The 16232-nt window shown below is 32.1% G+C and overlaps 1 protein-coding gene across 1 annotated transcript in view; it reads left to right on the top strand.

The window, feature by feature from the left end:
• LOC137931745 (cyclic GMP-AMP phosphodiesterase SMPDL3A) overlaps positions 1-13494 on the top strand; it is a 39371-nt gene extending 25877 nt beyond the window's left edge. Inside the window, exons 4-9 of the mRNA XM_068775240.1 lie at positions 192-394; positions 944-1101; positions 6882-7056; positions 8371-8483; positions 9962-10152; positions 12841-13494. Coding sequence (XP_068631341.1) covers positions 192-394; positions 944-1101; positions 6882-7056; positions 8371-8483; positions 9962-10152; positions 12841-13066 — 1066 coding nt within the window. The 3' untranslated portion in view covers positions 13067-13494. The remainder of the gene's footprint in view (positions 1-191; positions 395-943; positions 1102-6881; positions 7057-8370; positions 8484-9961; positions 10153-12840) is intronic.
• Positions 13495-16232: the final 2738 nt, after the last annotated feature.

Genomic DNA, 16232 nt, shown 5'->3' with positions numbered 1-16232 from the left:
TGCGATTTAACACATATTGTTTTTATTATCGCCGTTATTAATTTTATACGCTCGAAATGTTCTCATTAGTACATAGTTGTGGAGTTAGTATTTGATTAAATCTTTATATTGTTATTAAAACAAATGACAGAGATAAAATGTTTATTTCAATAGTTTTAAAATTATTTTCTGAAAGTTTGTTTGATTTACAGTGATATTATCGCAGCACAATACGCCGGAAATGAAGAAGACAAGTACCGGGCGATCAGAAACATGACAGAGCTGCTAGGCAGGACGTTCAGCTCTCATTTCGTTTTCCCAGTTCTTGGACACTTGGATCCGTCACCTTCTGAGAGCCTTACAAATTTATGGATGCATTGGTTACCTTTAGAAGCGCTGCAAACATTCAAAAATGGTACGTACTTATCTATTTACATAAAATGAAGTTATTATAAAACATATGTATATTATACAATAATAATAAATTAAGATAATTTGGAGCAACTTTTGAAATATTTTATCGTAATCATCATTTTGACTCCTGGACATAGACCTCCCCCATAGATTTCCAATAGAACCAATTGAAATAGTTTCAATTCAGTGCCTTACGACGACTAAATGTTGCCTCTCTTACGGGTGGATATCGTATGCTGCTTTTGACGGTTATTGCTGTTCACTTTACAACCTTAATGAACCTTAAGCCACTTGTTTTGTCATTCACTGGAAAATGTTGGTAGCTTTCGTTGTTTATACTTTATTGTAATAAGTATATATTCTATATTTTTATTATATGTGGAAATAATGCAAGTAATGTCATTATTTAAATTTATACATACACTATGTTGGCACATAAAACTACTTACCGATATATAGTCTAATAAGTTAATATTTCGTATTGTATATAATATATGTGATTATTGTAAATTAATGCAAATTTAATGTAATAAATTCTATTGTATTTTAGGTGGTTATTATACGATAGAACAATCGCACAGTAAGCTAAGAATCGTGGCTTTGAATACGAATTTATTTGGAATTCGCGAGGTAAACAGCGCACCCGCTAAGGCACAGTGGGATTGGTTGGACGCCGTGTTAGAGAAGGCCCAATCTAATAAAGAAATGGTAAGGTATTTCTGTTTAGTTTTATTGTTATACTCTTAAACAAAGGGAACGTTTGATTGGAATACTAACCGCTAGATTTGAATCGAATTTGCCTAACACCGAATAGTTTTCATACTGTTAGTTCGTAAATAAAATATTTCTTTTTGGATTGCACGTCGAGTTCTGAAACAAAGAAGGAGCTCTCCTGCTAGGCTACGTCAAATTAGCTAAACGACTTTTGCATCTAGATTCTACGCTAGCTGTAAATGTCAATAGAGCAACTATAACCATCCGTCACGAAAAAAAAAAACATTCTAATGATTTTTTTGGATATTTCCACCAAAACACTAATACTGAATAACCAATTATTTAACTTATGACAGTGAAAAATATCTTTGAGTGACATTAATCTAAGCAAAAAATAAATAAAATTGAAATAATGAGTAAAACTGAATTGGGATTTGTCTATGGTGTGCATATCTAAATCATGACCAGAAATAATCACAATTGTAAAAAAAGACTTATTTCAGAAGTAGTTTTAGTTACGCTAAGACTTTATGAGAAATAATGTTTATTTAGTGTCAATTTTCTGTCAATGTCAATTTCTACGGTGTTTTACATGTCATTACGGGCGAAACAAATTTAATTAATTATATTATTTGGATACTCGCAAAAATATTTCACTGGTTAATGTGTATTTGGCACTTTTTCTTCCTGTAAGTCCGTTCCTTAAAGTTGAAAACTTTTACTGGACACCGTCAAGTTCCAAATATAGACTTCCAGTTTATTGCAATCACCTTCTCTTCTGTTGTCTTCGCAATAAGACATCTTTATATCAGTAAGTACTTATTCACCGCTTGGGTCCGCATAATTATGGTCTACTTCGGTTTCTTTTTGACCTATTATATATCACATATACAACCTTCATCCTCTCTGGATATTATTATCTAATTTTCTTTTACAAGGCAAGGCTTCTTTCGGAGAAGTCACAATTAGTTCTTGAATTCGCAAACTCGTTTGTCTTTATATGACAGATCACAATTAATTAAGATTCCTTAATACGAAAGAAAAGGTAGTCTTAGATAGGAACAAAACTAAGCTACGTACTGTATAACTTAAGCTGCACCACAGCACTGATTTTCTGTAAGCGACCCAGCGTCCCGTAGCAATAATCGGATCAAGTGTACGTTGCAACGGGAAGTTTTGCTTACTTATTTCAAGTTAAATAAAGTCCAACACAACTCTTTTTATATCTTTTTTTCAACTATTTTCTATATTCTGTGATAAGTATTAGAAAGATATTGTGTTTATGTCATATTCCTTTTCCGTTCTATTATTACTTACACACCATTACACATATATAGTATATGTAATGGTACCGTTTAATTCTTTAATATTTTTATGCCTTTGTTACTATTTCATTACTTCAGTTGTTCATGTCTGGTGTACAAGGTAAGACGTCTAATAAGAAGTAAATTAAAGTACGTTCTGATAAAAGACCAAAATTTTACACACAATTTCCATCATACACTATGCATTCATATAAACACAGCACACCCTCAAAAAGTCTCAATGTAATTTCCATGAAAAACAGAGCGAAACAGTAGTACGAACATATTTCAACGTAAATTGTACATATGAAGAGAAAACTTTTACACCGGTTTCCCCTTGACAAGTTTGTGTCAAAAACCACCCACGGGAACTATGTATCCGTGTAGTAACTGAATACAAGTATATGAGCGCATTGAAATATATTGTGAGTTGGCTAAAACATAGACAAAACAATCCAGCGCGTCGACTTGCTTGATTAATGTAGCACTCAGTGTATTCAAAGCGTATAAAACTTGAGAATAGAAATAAATGATTTTACTGAATCTACCAACTCTGACTACATTATTTTAAATTTGGAATGTTTTTAAATTAATATCAAATGAATCAGTCTATTCAGTTTATTATTATATTTTGTATATGTATATATTTTAAATGTGTGTTTTCTTGTATCTATTTTAAAAGGCATCTATTTCGAATTATTCAACAAAGAAAGATAAAAAATCTCTTCACATTGATCAAATATAAATTATGATAATGATCCTTCCTTGGAGATTTGAATTTTGTTCGCAGATCAGATTTGTTTTATTTTTTTTATCGAAATTCCATTACTAATGAATTTATAAAATATTAATCTCAAACGTACGCTTAAAATTAATCTAGAAATCAAATACTTTCATTTACGTAAGTAATGATATAAAATAAATTTTAACAATAAATACGACAATGATTGTAACATATAGGCTAAAAATACATCTCCGAGAAATAGACTTAGAAGTGTTTTGTGTAGGAGACAGCTGAAGCCAAGATCTCTAAAAAAATTTTGTTGATTACAACACACTTTTACTACAACTCAGTTTCGGAGAATCTTATATTCGACAAACAGACGTAACGATGTGTTTAGAAATTGAAGAGACAACTCTACTCTAATGCCTTTAAAAATCAAATCTATATTCTTCCTCGTTTTATTTTCAATAATCATTTATTTTTAAAAAATAATGTTGTTTTTTATCCTTCCCTCTCTAAGTCTTTCCTCACCACGGAAGATCGAGATTTTTTTTTAAAGTTCGTACAGTATATTACGTTATGCATGGTCGTCTTCTGGGGTGTGTATTTCAAATACGAAGGTCTCTGACGTAGTTAATTTCTGATCGGATCAACGCGTGGAGCGGAGGCCCCTTGGTCACAGTCCATCTACTTTTTAGTGAGATCACAACTCCGGTACCATATCCGGATAATCTGGGGGCCAGATTACCTGGCGTTCCAAGCTGGGATTGAATCGTTTGTGCGTTCTTTGTGAGTGTACTTTACAACACCTTTGAGGCAGTGTGTACATTAATGAGGTACTAAAGAGTACTGCTGTCGAAGACGGCGGAGGCAAGACCTGTCGTAAATAGGTCTCTGCCTTCGTGCTGTACTGTACCCATTGGTACAACCTAATGGTTGGTAACTTTGGGGACAGTATAATCAACAAATTAGGAGTAGCTTAGAGATGATGATGATCATCCACTACCCCGATGATATAATTTTTTTAAAAAAATCGTCACTGGCTTCTCTGGCAAAGTGAAAAGCTAAAGCCGCTTTATCATATTTTTCCGCTCCGTATATACCTTTTTATTACCCTATAAAATAATTTCGCGTTCAATATTTCTAAACCTCTGATCGCGACTGTACTTAACTAGCTCGTATCATAACTACGTCACCGGAACCTCGCAAAGGATGTCCGGCCGTGGCGGCTCTAATAAATTACTGGCTAAAAGTCGTTAATCTAATCGCTTTCGAAATTATTTCACAAAAATCATGTACAAACGGACTTACAGTAGAATAATTTGTACTAGTTCAAGTAAATTATATTTCATGTAGAACATTTTAATATTTCTTACTACTGTATTACTCAACAATTGTAAGTTTTTTTTATGTTACGAGTGTAAATGAATGTAATATCATCGGGAATATCTGTCTGCAATATCATCCGCATGTCAAGGGAATTCTGGAAGAAAATATATCATGTTCATTGTTTATAACTCCATATCATATAAGATATGGTTGGTTTGAAATGTTTTCTTACGGTCTAGTACTAAATAAAACACAAGGACAACGATGTAAAAGAAATGTTTATAGTAATAAAGTTTTCACGTTAGATATACACAACACTGATGTATGCCAGTTAAAATAAGGTAACCTTACGATTGGCAATCGAGTGTAGCCAGGTACAGAGCTGCATTTTCTTACTACCGCATTATCAAACGACTCCCAACACCTGTTACTTTATAAATATCATCTCTGCGTAACTTGACACCTTTCAGCCTTATCAATGGCATATTTCTTACAAAAGTTTAATAAGAAATAACTTCAGCACATTGCAAGCTTATTGCTTATAGTAGACAGGCCAAAATAGACCGCTGATCTTTAATCAAAGAGATACAGGCTCCTGGTAATACTACCTACTGTCTATCTTACTTAATTATATGTTTATTTATACACATAAATAAACGTTATATTACCACACGTCAATGAGTGGGACGACTCATAGCGAGATATTTTTAATTAACGGAAAACTAAGTTATTTTTTGTTAAATCAGTACAAGATAAAATATATAAGTAAAAACTTTAATAGGAACAATGTATAACTCATTGGCTGTTAATTTATGTATGATACAGTGTTTTAAAAAATCAATAGTTTCATAAAAGACGAAATGATTTCATAAAAAGAAAGAGAGTTTTAAAATTTGGATTTATATGTACTAAAGTAAATTATTGTTTACTATCTGTCCCTGAAAAATGTACTGAAAGATGTTACAGGGCTGTCGTATTTCAATAGTAAACAATATTTAATGTAACATATATCAGAGTGAGAACTTTATATAAAGTGATTCGAAATCGCTCTAAAACTTAGAACTTTGGCTAACAAATGAGTTATAAATTTACTTCTTTAAAGGTTTTACAACTATCAATAATCATCCAGTTTATCTATGAACGTCGAAGAAAAAAAATTGCCTCTCTATGTCTCTTCTTAGTGACAATTTTCGAACAAAAACGTGTAAAAACTATTTTGGCACAGAAGATATCTAATGCATATGTTTATACGTAATGTACAAAAAAATATAACATACTCTACAATATAGACAATTTCTATGTAAATACGTAGACAATAGTAGTCTAGACAGAATTGACAAAAGGGAATCGAAAAACAAAATTATTGTTATAAGGATAGTGGGTTTATTTAACATCAACATCGCAATATAACAGGCGAGAAATATAAAACTAAAGTTCGACACGAACTACGACACATTTCTAATATTCCATTTTTTTTTTAAGTAAAGTCCTCCAAATGATTAATATGGAAAATAATAAGAAGTTATTTTGAAAATAAAGTACAAAACAATGTGTATCTTAAATCTAATAGTAAGCAAATTTATAAAAAATTTAAAACCTCTGTTAAGTTCCGATATATATTTATTATTTGATTAAGAATTATTGCTAAAAACTTCAATTTCTGGCTATAACGCAGTGAGTTAATTATAATCGCCTTTATATCAGCCGATACACGCCTATTGCGAGGCATAGGTCTCTCTAAAATCGCTACGATGACCGGTCTTGCGCTGCCAGCTTTCAGTGATTACCAGCTACCTTTACTGTGTCTTCAGTATACATAGTGGGAGGCGTACCTATGCCGTGTCTACTGACTTGTAGCCGCTACTTAAGGACTTTTCGGTCCAAACGGGCATCAGTTTTATGGACTATGTTCCCCACCCACTGCTAAATCTTCGAGTGACTTTGATACTTCTGCAGATCTCTTAATTTCCGATTCAATCTAATCTAATGTAATCTAAACTAACATGTATATATATTATTAGCTACTCTTACATCGGTATATATATATACATATATAGACAAACATATATATAAAATAGTTAGTATATTTTTTGTGTCGATAACTACTAATCGATACTTCTGTATTAGATTACATATAGTTTCCCATCCATCTAAAATTAATATGAAATAAATTGAGGAATTTCATTAGACTGCTAATTGTACCTCTACCGAAAACCATATTAGTTAAATGTACTATTAGTTTTACTTTAAAGATTTGTTTTCTACCCTAATAATAAATTAAAGGTTGGATATTATTTAAATTTCATGTCGTGGGCACGGTAATCACTGTCGCATGTTTTGTGTCAATGACTTCTGAAAGTACGAAGTAATAGCCTCCTCTTGAAGTATTTTATTTTAATAAAGCACATTAATTTCAGGTGTATATTGTCGGCCACGCAGCACCCGGTACAGATCTACGTCCAGCCTACAATTCGCTTTCAGTTGACGCGAACGCTAAATACCTTCGTATGGTACGGCGACACGCGAAAATAATCGCCGGACAATTCTTCGGACATCTACACGCTGACACATTCCGTGTCATATACGATAATGGTTTATTGCCAATTTTTTTTTAATTTTATTAACCGTAGATTTTATATATTTAATGGAATCAGGCGTTACCTCGCGGAAGTCCATCCTAAGTAAGAAAATGACCAATATTTAGCCACTTCCGCACATGCAGTGGTAGTCGTGCAATTAAATGCACCGCCCGCCAGCCCGCTGATAAATGCATATGCGACAAACAATGCGAATCACACAACCGCCACCACCAAATCACTCAACACGTGTTTCACCCCTCCACGGGGCATCTTCAGGAGTTATGTTACACCGATTAGTGCCAAACACAGAGCACTCTGTGCGGAAGTGGCTAAATATTGGTCCTTTTCTTACGTAGATTTTATAAGTATAAAATATGAAATAGTATTGTAAGTTTGATAGAACTTTTTGGTGTATTTACGTGAAGTCAAAGTCAAAAGAGGTTTATTATGTAAAATTATTACAATCATCTAAAATCGTTACCTTAGCCAAGAAACTCGATGGTATTTATGTTTTTTTCTTGAAAGTGGAACAATTTGTTTCCAAAACATCTTTATTCTGAACGTAGTCTGAAAAAGAGTAATATGCCTTTTGGCAGAGTCAACGATTAATAAATTCCTTGAATTTACTTAGAGATAAATTTATTGCATCGCTTGGTAGTTTGTTATAGATTCGTACACATTAACCTACATATGAAGGTTGGCCTTGAATAATGAATATGTTAAATTAATTAAACATGTATTTTAAATGTTTTAGGAAATGTAAATAAGAAATTGTTAAGATTTTTTTTTTATTTTTTTATTTTAAGGCTGGTAACTGTCTTCGTGAAATTATATCAGAGTCAAGTCTCCCAAATACTACGAAGCTATTACCAGTGTCAACTATTGGTTTAACATCCCAAAATTAAATCCAAAGAGGATTATATATGCTATATTAACATCGACTTTCCTTTTTTCATAGTCAGTTATTAAATAACCTTGAATCTAATGAAAACCTACAAAAGTACAATATTATTTAATCATTTTCATTAAAAATATAGGACGCCCACAGCAGGTCATGTGCTTCCTCTTTAAAACGTTTTGAAAGCGGTGTGTTTCCAGTGTCTTCCGACAACTTGTTATGGTCGTATGTCCGCTTTGTAGGTGGACGTTCTAAGCGTTGTTTGTCGGTCTGTTTTATGCGAAATGTAGCAGTAATATTTAACAAGCTTTTTAAATCTTTGTGTTTTATTGCGAGAATAACGATCTTGTTTATTAGATATCGTTAAACCATATAAAGTAGAGAATTATAAACGAATTTATTTGTGATACAATAATTGTTTTATTAAAGATCAACCGGTATCTTGGGCGTTATTAGCGCCCTCCGTCAGTCCGCACCACGACCCCGCCGGTTCATCAAATCCGGGCCTCAGGCTCTACAAATTTGATTCTGACACCGGGAAGGTATGCCAATTGTTTAATTGTGTTTGTTTAACTAAACGAGGTTGTTTAAGAGAAGTTGTTTAATTAAGTGTCATTGTTTAATTTGTGTAATTGTTGAGGAAAAAAGATATCCGTGCGTTTACAATTAATTAAAGATGGCTGTACTGTTTTTTAATTGTCTTTTTATTTAGTTAGTTAAATTTACTTTGTACATAATTATGCAAAATATTAGATATTGCATGAAAAATAAATTGTTTTCATTTTGTGGTACTTGAACGTATACATTTAAAATGAAGAGAAATAATAATAAATTTTAATTATTAATCTTCGTATTTAGTGTTTTGTAGTAGTTATGGAATTATTCAATTTAAAGGATATCAATTCTTCCACATAAAGAATCGTTTCAAGTATATACTTTTTATTTATATTATATTACAAGTAGTTATAAACTGTATTACAGAAATCCGCTTCCTCTTTTTTATGCAGTGAAATATAATTAAACTATAAGAAGCTGGGTATAATATATGAACAGAGATTTTAAATTTAAAATTAAAAAAGAATATTAATGCCACTACAATGTAACTAATGCATATTTTTATTTTAGAGTGTACTTGTGTGAATATGAAGTTTGTTAGTGTGACTTTTCTTTGTGTTGAACATAACTTGCTGAGTCATAATTTTTTTTCAGAAACAATTTTCCGATTTGTTGCTTAGACTTAAGTTAATTGGCTACTTTGACTACATATTATTTTTTGGCCTGTGAGGTACAATTAGGTCAGTTTATAGTCCGTTAAAGTACAGTATTGGAAGGAAAATTAGTCGAACAGTAATATGAACATTTGTAGTATTTATTTACTTGCATATTAGGTATAGAAAATATATATTTAATAGAAAATTCTAAATTTTCACTGCGTCAGATTCAATTTGTGGTACAATTAGTTTCAAGAACAGATACTAACGACATACTAGGATTTCATATCGTAATTTTAAATAAATAAATACATAAATTTTTTATCTTCATTTTATTTTTCATATTTTAAGGATTGATAATTAATTTTACGATGTTAAGCAAAAATACAAGGCAGTTGAAAATAGAGGGCTAATTATAACTTGAACCAAGTAAACAAAACATAAGCTAGACAAAAAAAAACAAAAAAGGATTATCAATAAACATATTTACCTATAAACCTTGATCTAGTTTAAAAGTTAGTAAGATATTAGATTATTAGATATAAGACGTATAGCTTTAACTTAAAAGGAATACTATCTTAATTTTTAATATTGTACATGGTTAATTAGATATTTATTAATATCTTACTAACTTTTAAACTAGAACAAGGTTTATAGGTAAATATCTAATTAACTATGTACAATATTAAAAATAAAGATAATATTTCTTTTAAGCTAAAGCTATACGCCTCTTTAAAGATGCTGTAAGAATTTCTTCAGTCTCGAGACGAAACGAAATTCTCGTACTAAAATTATAAAAACCTCAACAGGTCCTAGACTACACGCAGTACTACTTGGATTTAGCGGCGGCCAACAGAGCGGGCTCGGGCGGTGCCGAGTGGCTGCCCGAGTATAACTTGACCCAGTACTACGGACTCCGTGACGTATCTGCCGAGTCATTGCATAACCTAGCCGATAAACTCCGAATAGGTGCGCCGCACGAAACCGCAATGTTTAACAAGTGAGTACCGTTTGCTAGTACATACGTATGTAAGCCGTAACATATCTACGCCGATATCTCGAATGAAAAGCTTAGCGGTTAACTTTACACACACATGCAACAAACTCAACACAAATTCCAATAGCCATCCACACAAATGTTTGTATATAAACAAAAATTGTTTTTTTTTTACGTAATATTTAACGTGGATTAAGAAATAGGTTATAAACAAATGTAATTGTTACCAACCTGATCTCTGCGATACAGGCCTGCGAGCCTAGTGCAACAGTAATAATACATTTTTAGCAATATAAATTATTTACACAAAAAAAGACAAATAAGCTATGATAATGTACATAGATTTGTAATGATATCTAATGATATAAATTAAACAAAAAAATCATATTTTAAATAAGGCTTAAATTTTTTTGGAATACAATTATTTAAGTTTACCGTGATATTCTTGTTTATTTTTTTTAATCTATTTGTGTTTACTGTATAATATATTATGAAGGAGCAAAGTTTCTTTATATACTGGCTGCGTGCTTACTGTCGTCTATATAAGCGCCACCGCAGTTGCTATTCCTGCCGCAAAGCTTTTAGGTTTCCGGTTCGAAGACGCTTTATTTAGTGAGATGAGACGACACATGTTTCCAAGTAACAACGACAAAGTTGGTGATGCGTACTCTTATAGACATGGAATCACAGCTAACACAAAATGAAAAAATCATGAAAAGTATCAAAAAATTACGGATAGAATTTTCTCGAAGCAGAGATGATCTTTTTGTGAATCTTTTTTTTTTAAACTAGCAACATCATCAACATCATAATTCCAGGCGCAGGGCATTAACTTCTAGACAAAGATCTCTCCCATAGATTAACTAAAACACTATTATATTACCATGTAATAATATTAACCTTACATATGTTACTTAATATATTTTTACTTTTGTATTTCATGACAACACTATTTTGTTAAACTATTTTTGCATCGATATACCTATATATCCTAACTGGCCGTATGTATGCCGGTGATGGTCAAATATATCATTAATAAAGACTGCAGCTATTGATGTTTGATAGAAAATGCAAAACTAAATGACAAATAAAACATTGACTTGGCATTCTAGATCTTAATTCTAAATAAAAATTTAAAACGTCAATTCTTACGTCTCTATTCGATATATTCTTCTCAATAGTTCCTTCATTATCGAAGGTCGCGTCTGTCTTGAAATAACATGCCGAAATCCATGACGAGTCCTTTCCATGCAATCCTATCCTTTACTTTCCCCAGGTCAGTAGTAATAAAGAGTTCAAATGTTGCCTTGATTCGATCAGGCCTCTAGGCCAATATCCACGTTTTGTCGAAATTATCTGGTTGCCTGCGGACGATATGTTCAAAGTAAATTAGCACTAAGCGATTTAAAGATCCTAGTTTTGGACTTGAGTTGGTCGTGGTTGGTCGAAGACGGCCTTTTCGTTGCGTCTTGCTGTTCAATGTATTCGTAACATTTTCCTTCAACAGTACGTTTCATAAATCTCAATTCTTTTCTCATCTACTTAACAAAGAGTTAAAAATGTTTTCACTGTAATAAAGATCTGAGAAGTTTAACGTGAGATTAATAAAAAATTTAATTCACTGCCGAACCTCCTCAGGAAACCTTCGAGTTTCGAAACCTTCAAAGTCATTTTTGGCTAAAGCCTCCTTTATTAATGGCCTCCGTTTTTGAGGACCTGTTATTCTCCTAGTATAGTAAAGCAAGAACTATTTATGCAATTGATAATTTTTCACTGAATATTATTATCGTCATGCTCCTCTCTCTCCCTTCTTAATATCTTCTATTCATTTCTATTTTTTTCTCTTCACAATATCGTGCGTTCCATTTCTTACCTCTCTTTTCGAACATATATACTTCCATCACCTTTTCTGTAGTATCCTATATTTATATTTTCTTATATTTTTGTTTCGCTTTTTACATTTCTTTGCCTTAGTTCAATATTAATATTATTTTGTTTTCTTATTATCTATATCACAGTTTATTTTTAGTTAACTTTTAAAAACATGATAGTTTATTATAACTTTCCCTCCTCTTTTAGTTTTATATCGATTATTTCAATTATACTTTTTTTTATGGGTCTTATCGTAAGTCCTATGTCCTCCATACAGAAGTCTAGGAAAGTCTCGTGGCTTCCCTTATTGCTCACTTATGTGGCGATGGTTCCCTCCTCGATCGTTACAACCAAAGCTGATAATCTGTCGGTATTTCCGTAACAAATACGAAACATTCGGTGATTAGATGCACCACTGTCTGGACGCCCCTTTGAAGACTACTCCCTTAAACTCGCGGAATTTGAAAATGTCACTTGGACGGCAATATCAGTTAGATCAAAAGTCGAGTTCATTAAACCTCGCATAGAAGTCAAGAGAGACAGACAAGAGAAGGTGGACAGATGATATAAAACTTACAGCTGGTAAATTGTGAAGCAAAGTAGCATAGGCCAATGGAAATCGTTAAAGAAGGCCTATGCTAACACGCATTATTACGCGAGATTAAAGACGTTTTATGAACTCATTTGTTATGTTATTTTACTCGTATTGCTCGGATTAAAAAAAAATGTCTAATATTATCAAGTCATATTGTGAATTAGAAATACTATTGTCTGTATTAAAGTTTAATTAAGCATTTAACTTCTCGATATTGTATTCAGGTACTTGCGAGCTTACAGTGTGAAGCACGAAAGTTCTGACAACTGTGACGGCGCGTGTGCGCATCAACATTTTTGTGCGATCACTTGCTTGGAACACGCTGCTTACAGGCAGTGTGTGGCAGCCGCTGCCAGCGCCCTCGCCGCATCTGCTGAGTCAGCGGAATTAATTACTCCAGCTATACATTTAATGTCTACATTAATTATTATTACAATTGTACTACTGTAGTCACATAGTCTAAGTAATTTGTACACGAATATTTCTAACTAACTTATTTGTACTGTCATATATGCAGAGCATAGACTAAGGTAGGAAACGTATTTTATATTAGGATATAAGAAATTTGATATAGGGTATATTCCTTTATAAAATCTCATTAGCGGTTTAACTTGATACTGTTGCTTTTGATGTTTCAAAAACATGTTGCAAAATTTTCTATGATTAAAATTCTCGAACCTTTTCAGTGAAACCTGTTGTTGTTGAAAAAGGAGTCTGGACGGATTATAACGAGGTTAATTTAATACAGACATATAAAGACATATACAGGCGATAATTGGGTAGTTATTTTAAACATGTGAATCAGTATTATAAATAATTCGTTTTTATAATCGCTTTTTTAATGTAATTATCAATCGCTCAGAGGCCAGTGTGTGATACATTAGTAGGTAAATAAATTTAATATTACAATACATAAAAATATTTTTTTTATTCTGTAATTCATATATAAATACTCATTAAAATATAGCATTGTTTTTCGAATGTAATTTTAATGATACATAAATTCGTAACTTTGTTTTTAATTTGTAAAAAAAATTGGATGCGTTTTATTATAATTTTTCTATAATATTATTATTGGTCATGCATATATCAGTTAAACTATGTAATAATTGTAAGGATTTTTTTTTTACTTGCAGTGAATTTGTTTTACAAACATTTATGAAATTGTAAATAAATTATTACCATTTGTAAATAAACATTAAATAAAGGTTTACTTTTTAATATTGACTCTGTCTTTATAAATATACTGTTAATAAAAAATCACCTTCTAACTCATCACGTAGGTTTTACGTATATTGCCATATAGTTTGACTGATTTTTAGATTTAAGTTTAAAAAAAAAGAAAAATTTCATTTTTAAATTCCATAGAAAAAAAGTTTTGTTAACATAATAACTAGAATATATTTGACAAAGTTAGAATGAAAAAAAATGTGATTTTATCATAAATAAAGTTAATCATAAAAAGAAAAAAGTTTAGTGTAAATTAGTTGTCTAAATTTGGACGGTTAAGTGACGTCACTAGAGACTTGTACATATAGTTTAGCGTAAAACTCGTAATGGAGGAGCAATTAGTGACTAAGAAACGTAAAAGTTAAAACAAAAGGAAAATCATGTACGTGATCGTATGACCAATGTGATTTGGTATTAAGAGCATAGATGTAAAGATGGTTTGGTAAAAATTACCAAAGTAAGTTTTGTATCGGACGTAGGAAGATTAGTCAACATTGTTTTTAATCATAGCATTATGTTTATACATAACTAATGTAAACATATATTTATCTGCTTACAAGCTTTCTTACTAGTTTTAGGTTTTCGATGATGTAAAAATTTGGCTTATTTATAACGGGATGTAACTATGGATTTACAAATAAATGTGTTTGAATCTCGCATGTTTTTTTTTCTTTGTTTTTATTAAAAATCATATTATTCCCCGAAGAAAAATCTTTATGTCTTTGTCATTTTATTTTTGTTATATTGCTGAAGTAAATATTAAATTCTTCTGACAAATTAAGAGTTACTTATGCTGATAATATATACTTATTGGCCGGTTTGAAGCAACTAGCGCCTTCAACGACTTTAACAATTTCGTCTTTACAGCGCGCAATGTGACCTAACCGCAGCCGTTTTAATCCGTTGGGCTTCAAGTCGAATTAAAATAAAGTGTTGACTATCTCCAATCATTCATTCATTTATACCAGCAAAATGCAAGGCATATTCCTCCTCCAAAGATTGCCAGCGACTTCCAGCGAGATATTGATTGATATTATAGTCAGTCTACCTGGTGGGGAGTTTATTTATGGTGCATCTACTAACTTGTGCTCTTACTCGAAACCTTTTCGTCCCTGAAGACCCATGGTCACACTACGTATCTATCTATGCCTTACAATAAAATTACGATTACTTAGATTTGGAACTTTCAAACTTTTCTTATATTAAAAGTGTTATGTGGCGATTGAGTAGAAGTATGATTATTTTACATTCTTCTTGATTAACAATCTATGGAAAGGCTTATATCCAACAGTGGACTACCCACAGCTGAAATGAAATCATGATGATGCTTCTACTTTCATGCCATCAAAATATAATCAATAAAGGTAGTAAGTATATATAATTAAAGATTCTCTTCTATTTAGATTCGTGACTTTTACAGTTTCTTATAAATAAGGGCTTAGAATAGGATTATAAATCTGTGATTTTTTTTTCCTCAATAAACAAACTACGGACGCCTAAGCATATTTATATGGTGGTTGACCCTTAATTTAATTATCTTTAACATCGGTTTAATCCTAATACAAAGTTTCATAATTACATCGTGTAGCGTTGCAAACTAACATACGGTACAGGGTTAATATTCACTGGTAAATTTAACATGTCAGCGGTTAATTATTATTACGGAGAATCCTAGAAAGAACCGATACTTATTTGTTAAATTGTATTATAAAATATATTTATATTACACATTATATTTGTTAAATTATTAAAAAATACAAATTTCATTAGAAGTTTTTTTTATGTGCCGTTGTATATAGCATTTCAGTCACAGGACTGGACATAGACTTGCGCCATTTATTCTTAAAGAACTGAGTTAAAAACAGCCTGCATTCAGCGCCTTACAATGACCTTAACAAGCTTCTTATGTAAATAGTTAGATTTAAAAATAACATTGTACTTGGAAAAAGTAGGAATAAATGTACAAGCTCGCATTGGTCGCACAGATAAACCTAAATAAGTAATAAATACGGGACATAAACATTAAAATAAAAGCTAAAGGAAATATCGTTTACCTTATATGTGTGGCGTGTATATCGCGCGCCACTCAAACACCAAGCTCTTACCCACGTGACCGTCAATCGCATGGCGGCGGCGGCAGTGAAACAGATACATGACAGATGGCGCCACAGTAGACGCAACGAAAATCTGCATCGCGCTGTTGAGAGTCTCCGCGCTCATTATAAGGGCTAGCGGAGGTACGGTCAACGCAGGAAGAAACAACTGAAGATCAAGAAGCTACCGAAGCACAAGAAGCTACCGAAGAACAAGAAGCTACCGTACCACGACCACTCCTACACTGGTGACCCCGAGTAAGGACAACGAGAAGCACCTTCCGGACCCAGCT

This window comes from Battus philenor, unplaced genomic scaffold (genome assembly GCF_028537555.1).
Source record: "Battus philenor isolate CCGP_79_NKW_IND1 unplaced genomic scaffold, ilBatPhil1.0.hap1 SCAF_8, whole genome shotgun sequence".
In the NCBI taxonomy this organism is placed as follows: Eukaryota; Metazoa; Arthropoda; class Insecta; order Lepidoptera; family Papilionidae; genus Battus; species Battus philenor.
Note: the sequence above shows the minus strand (reverse complement) of the source record. Positions and strands in the feature narration are given on the sequence as shown.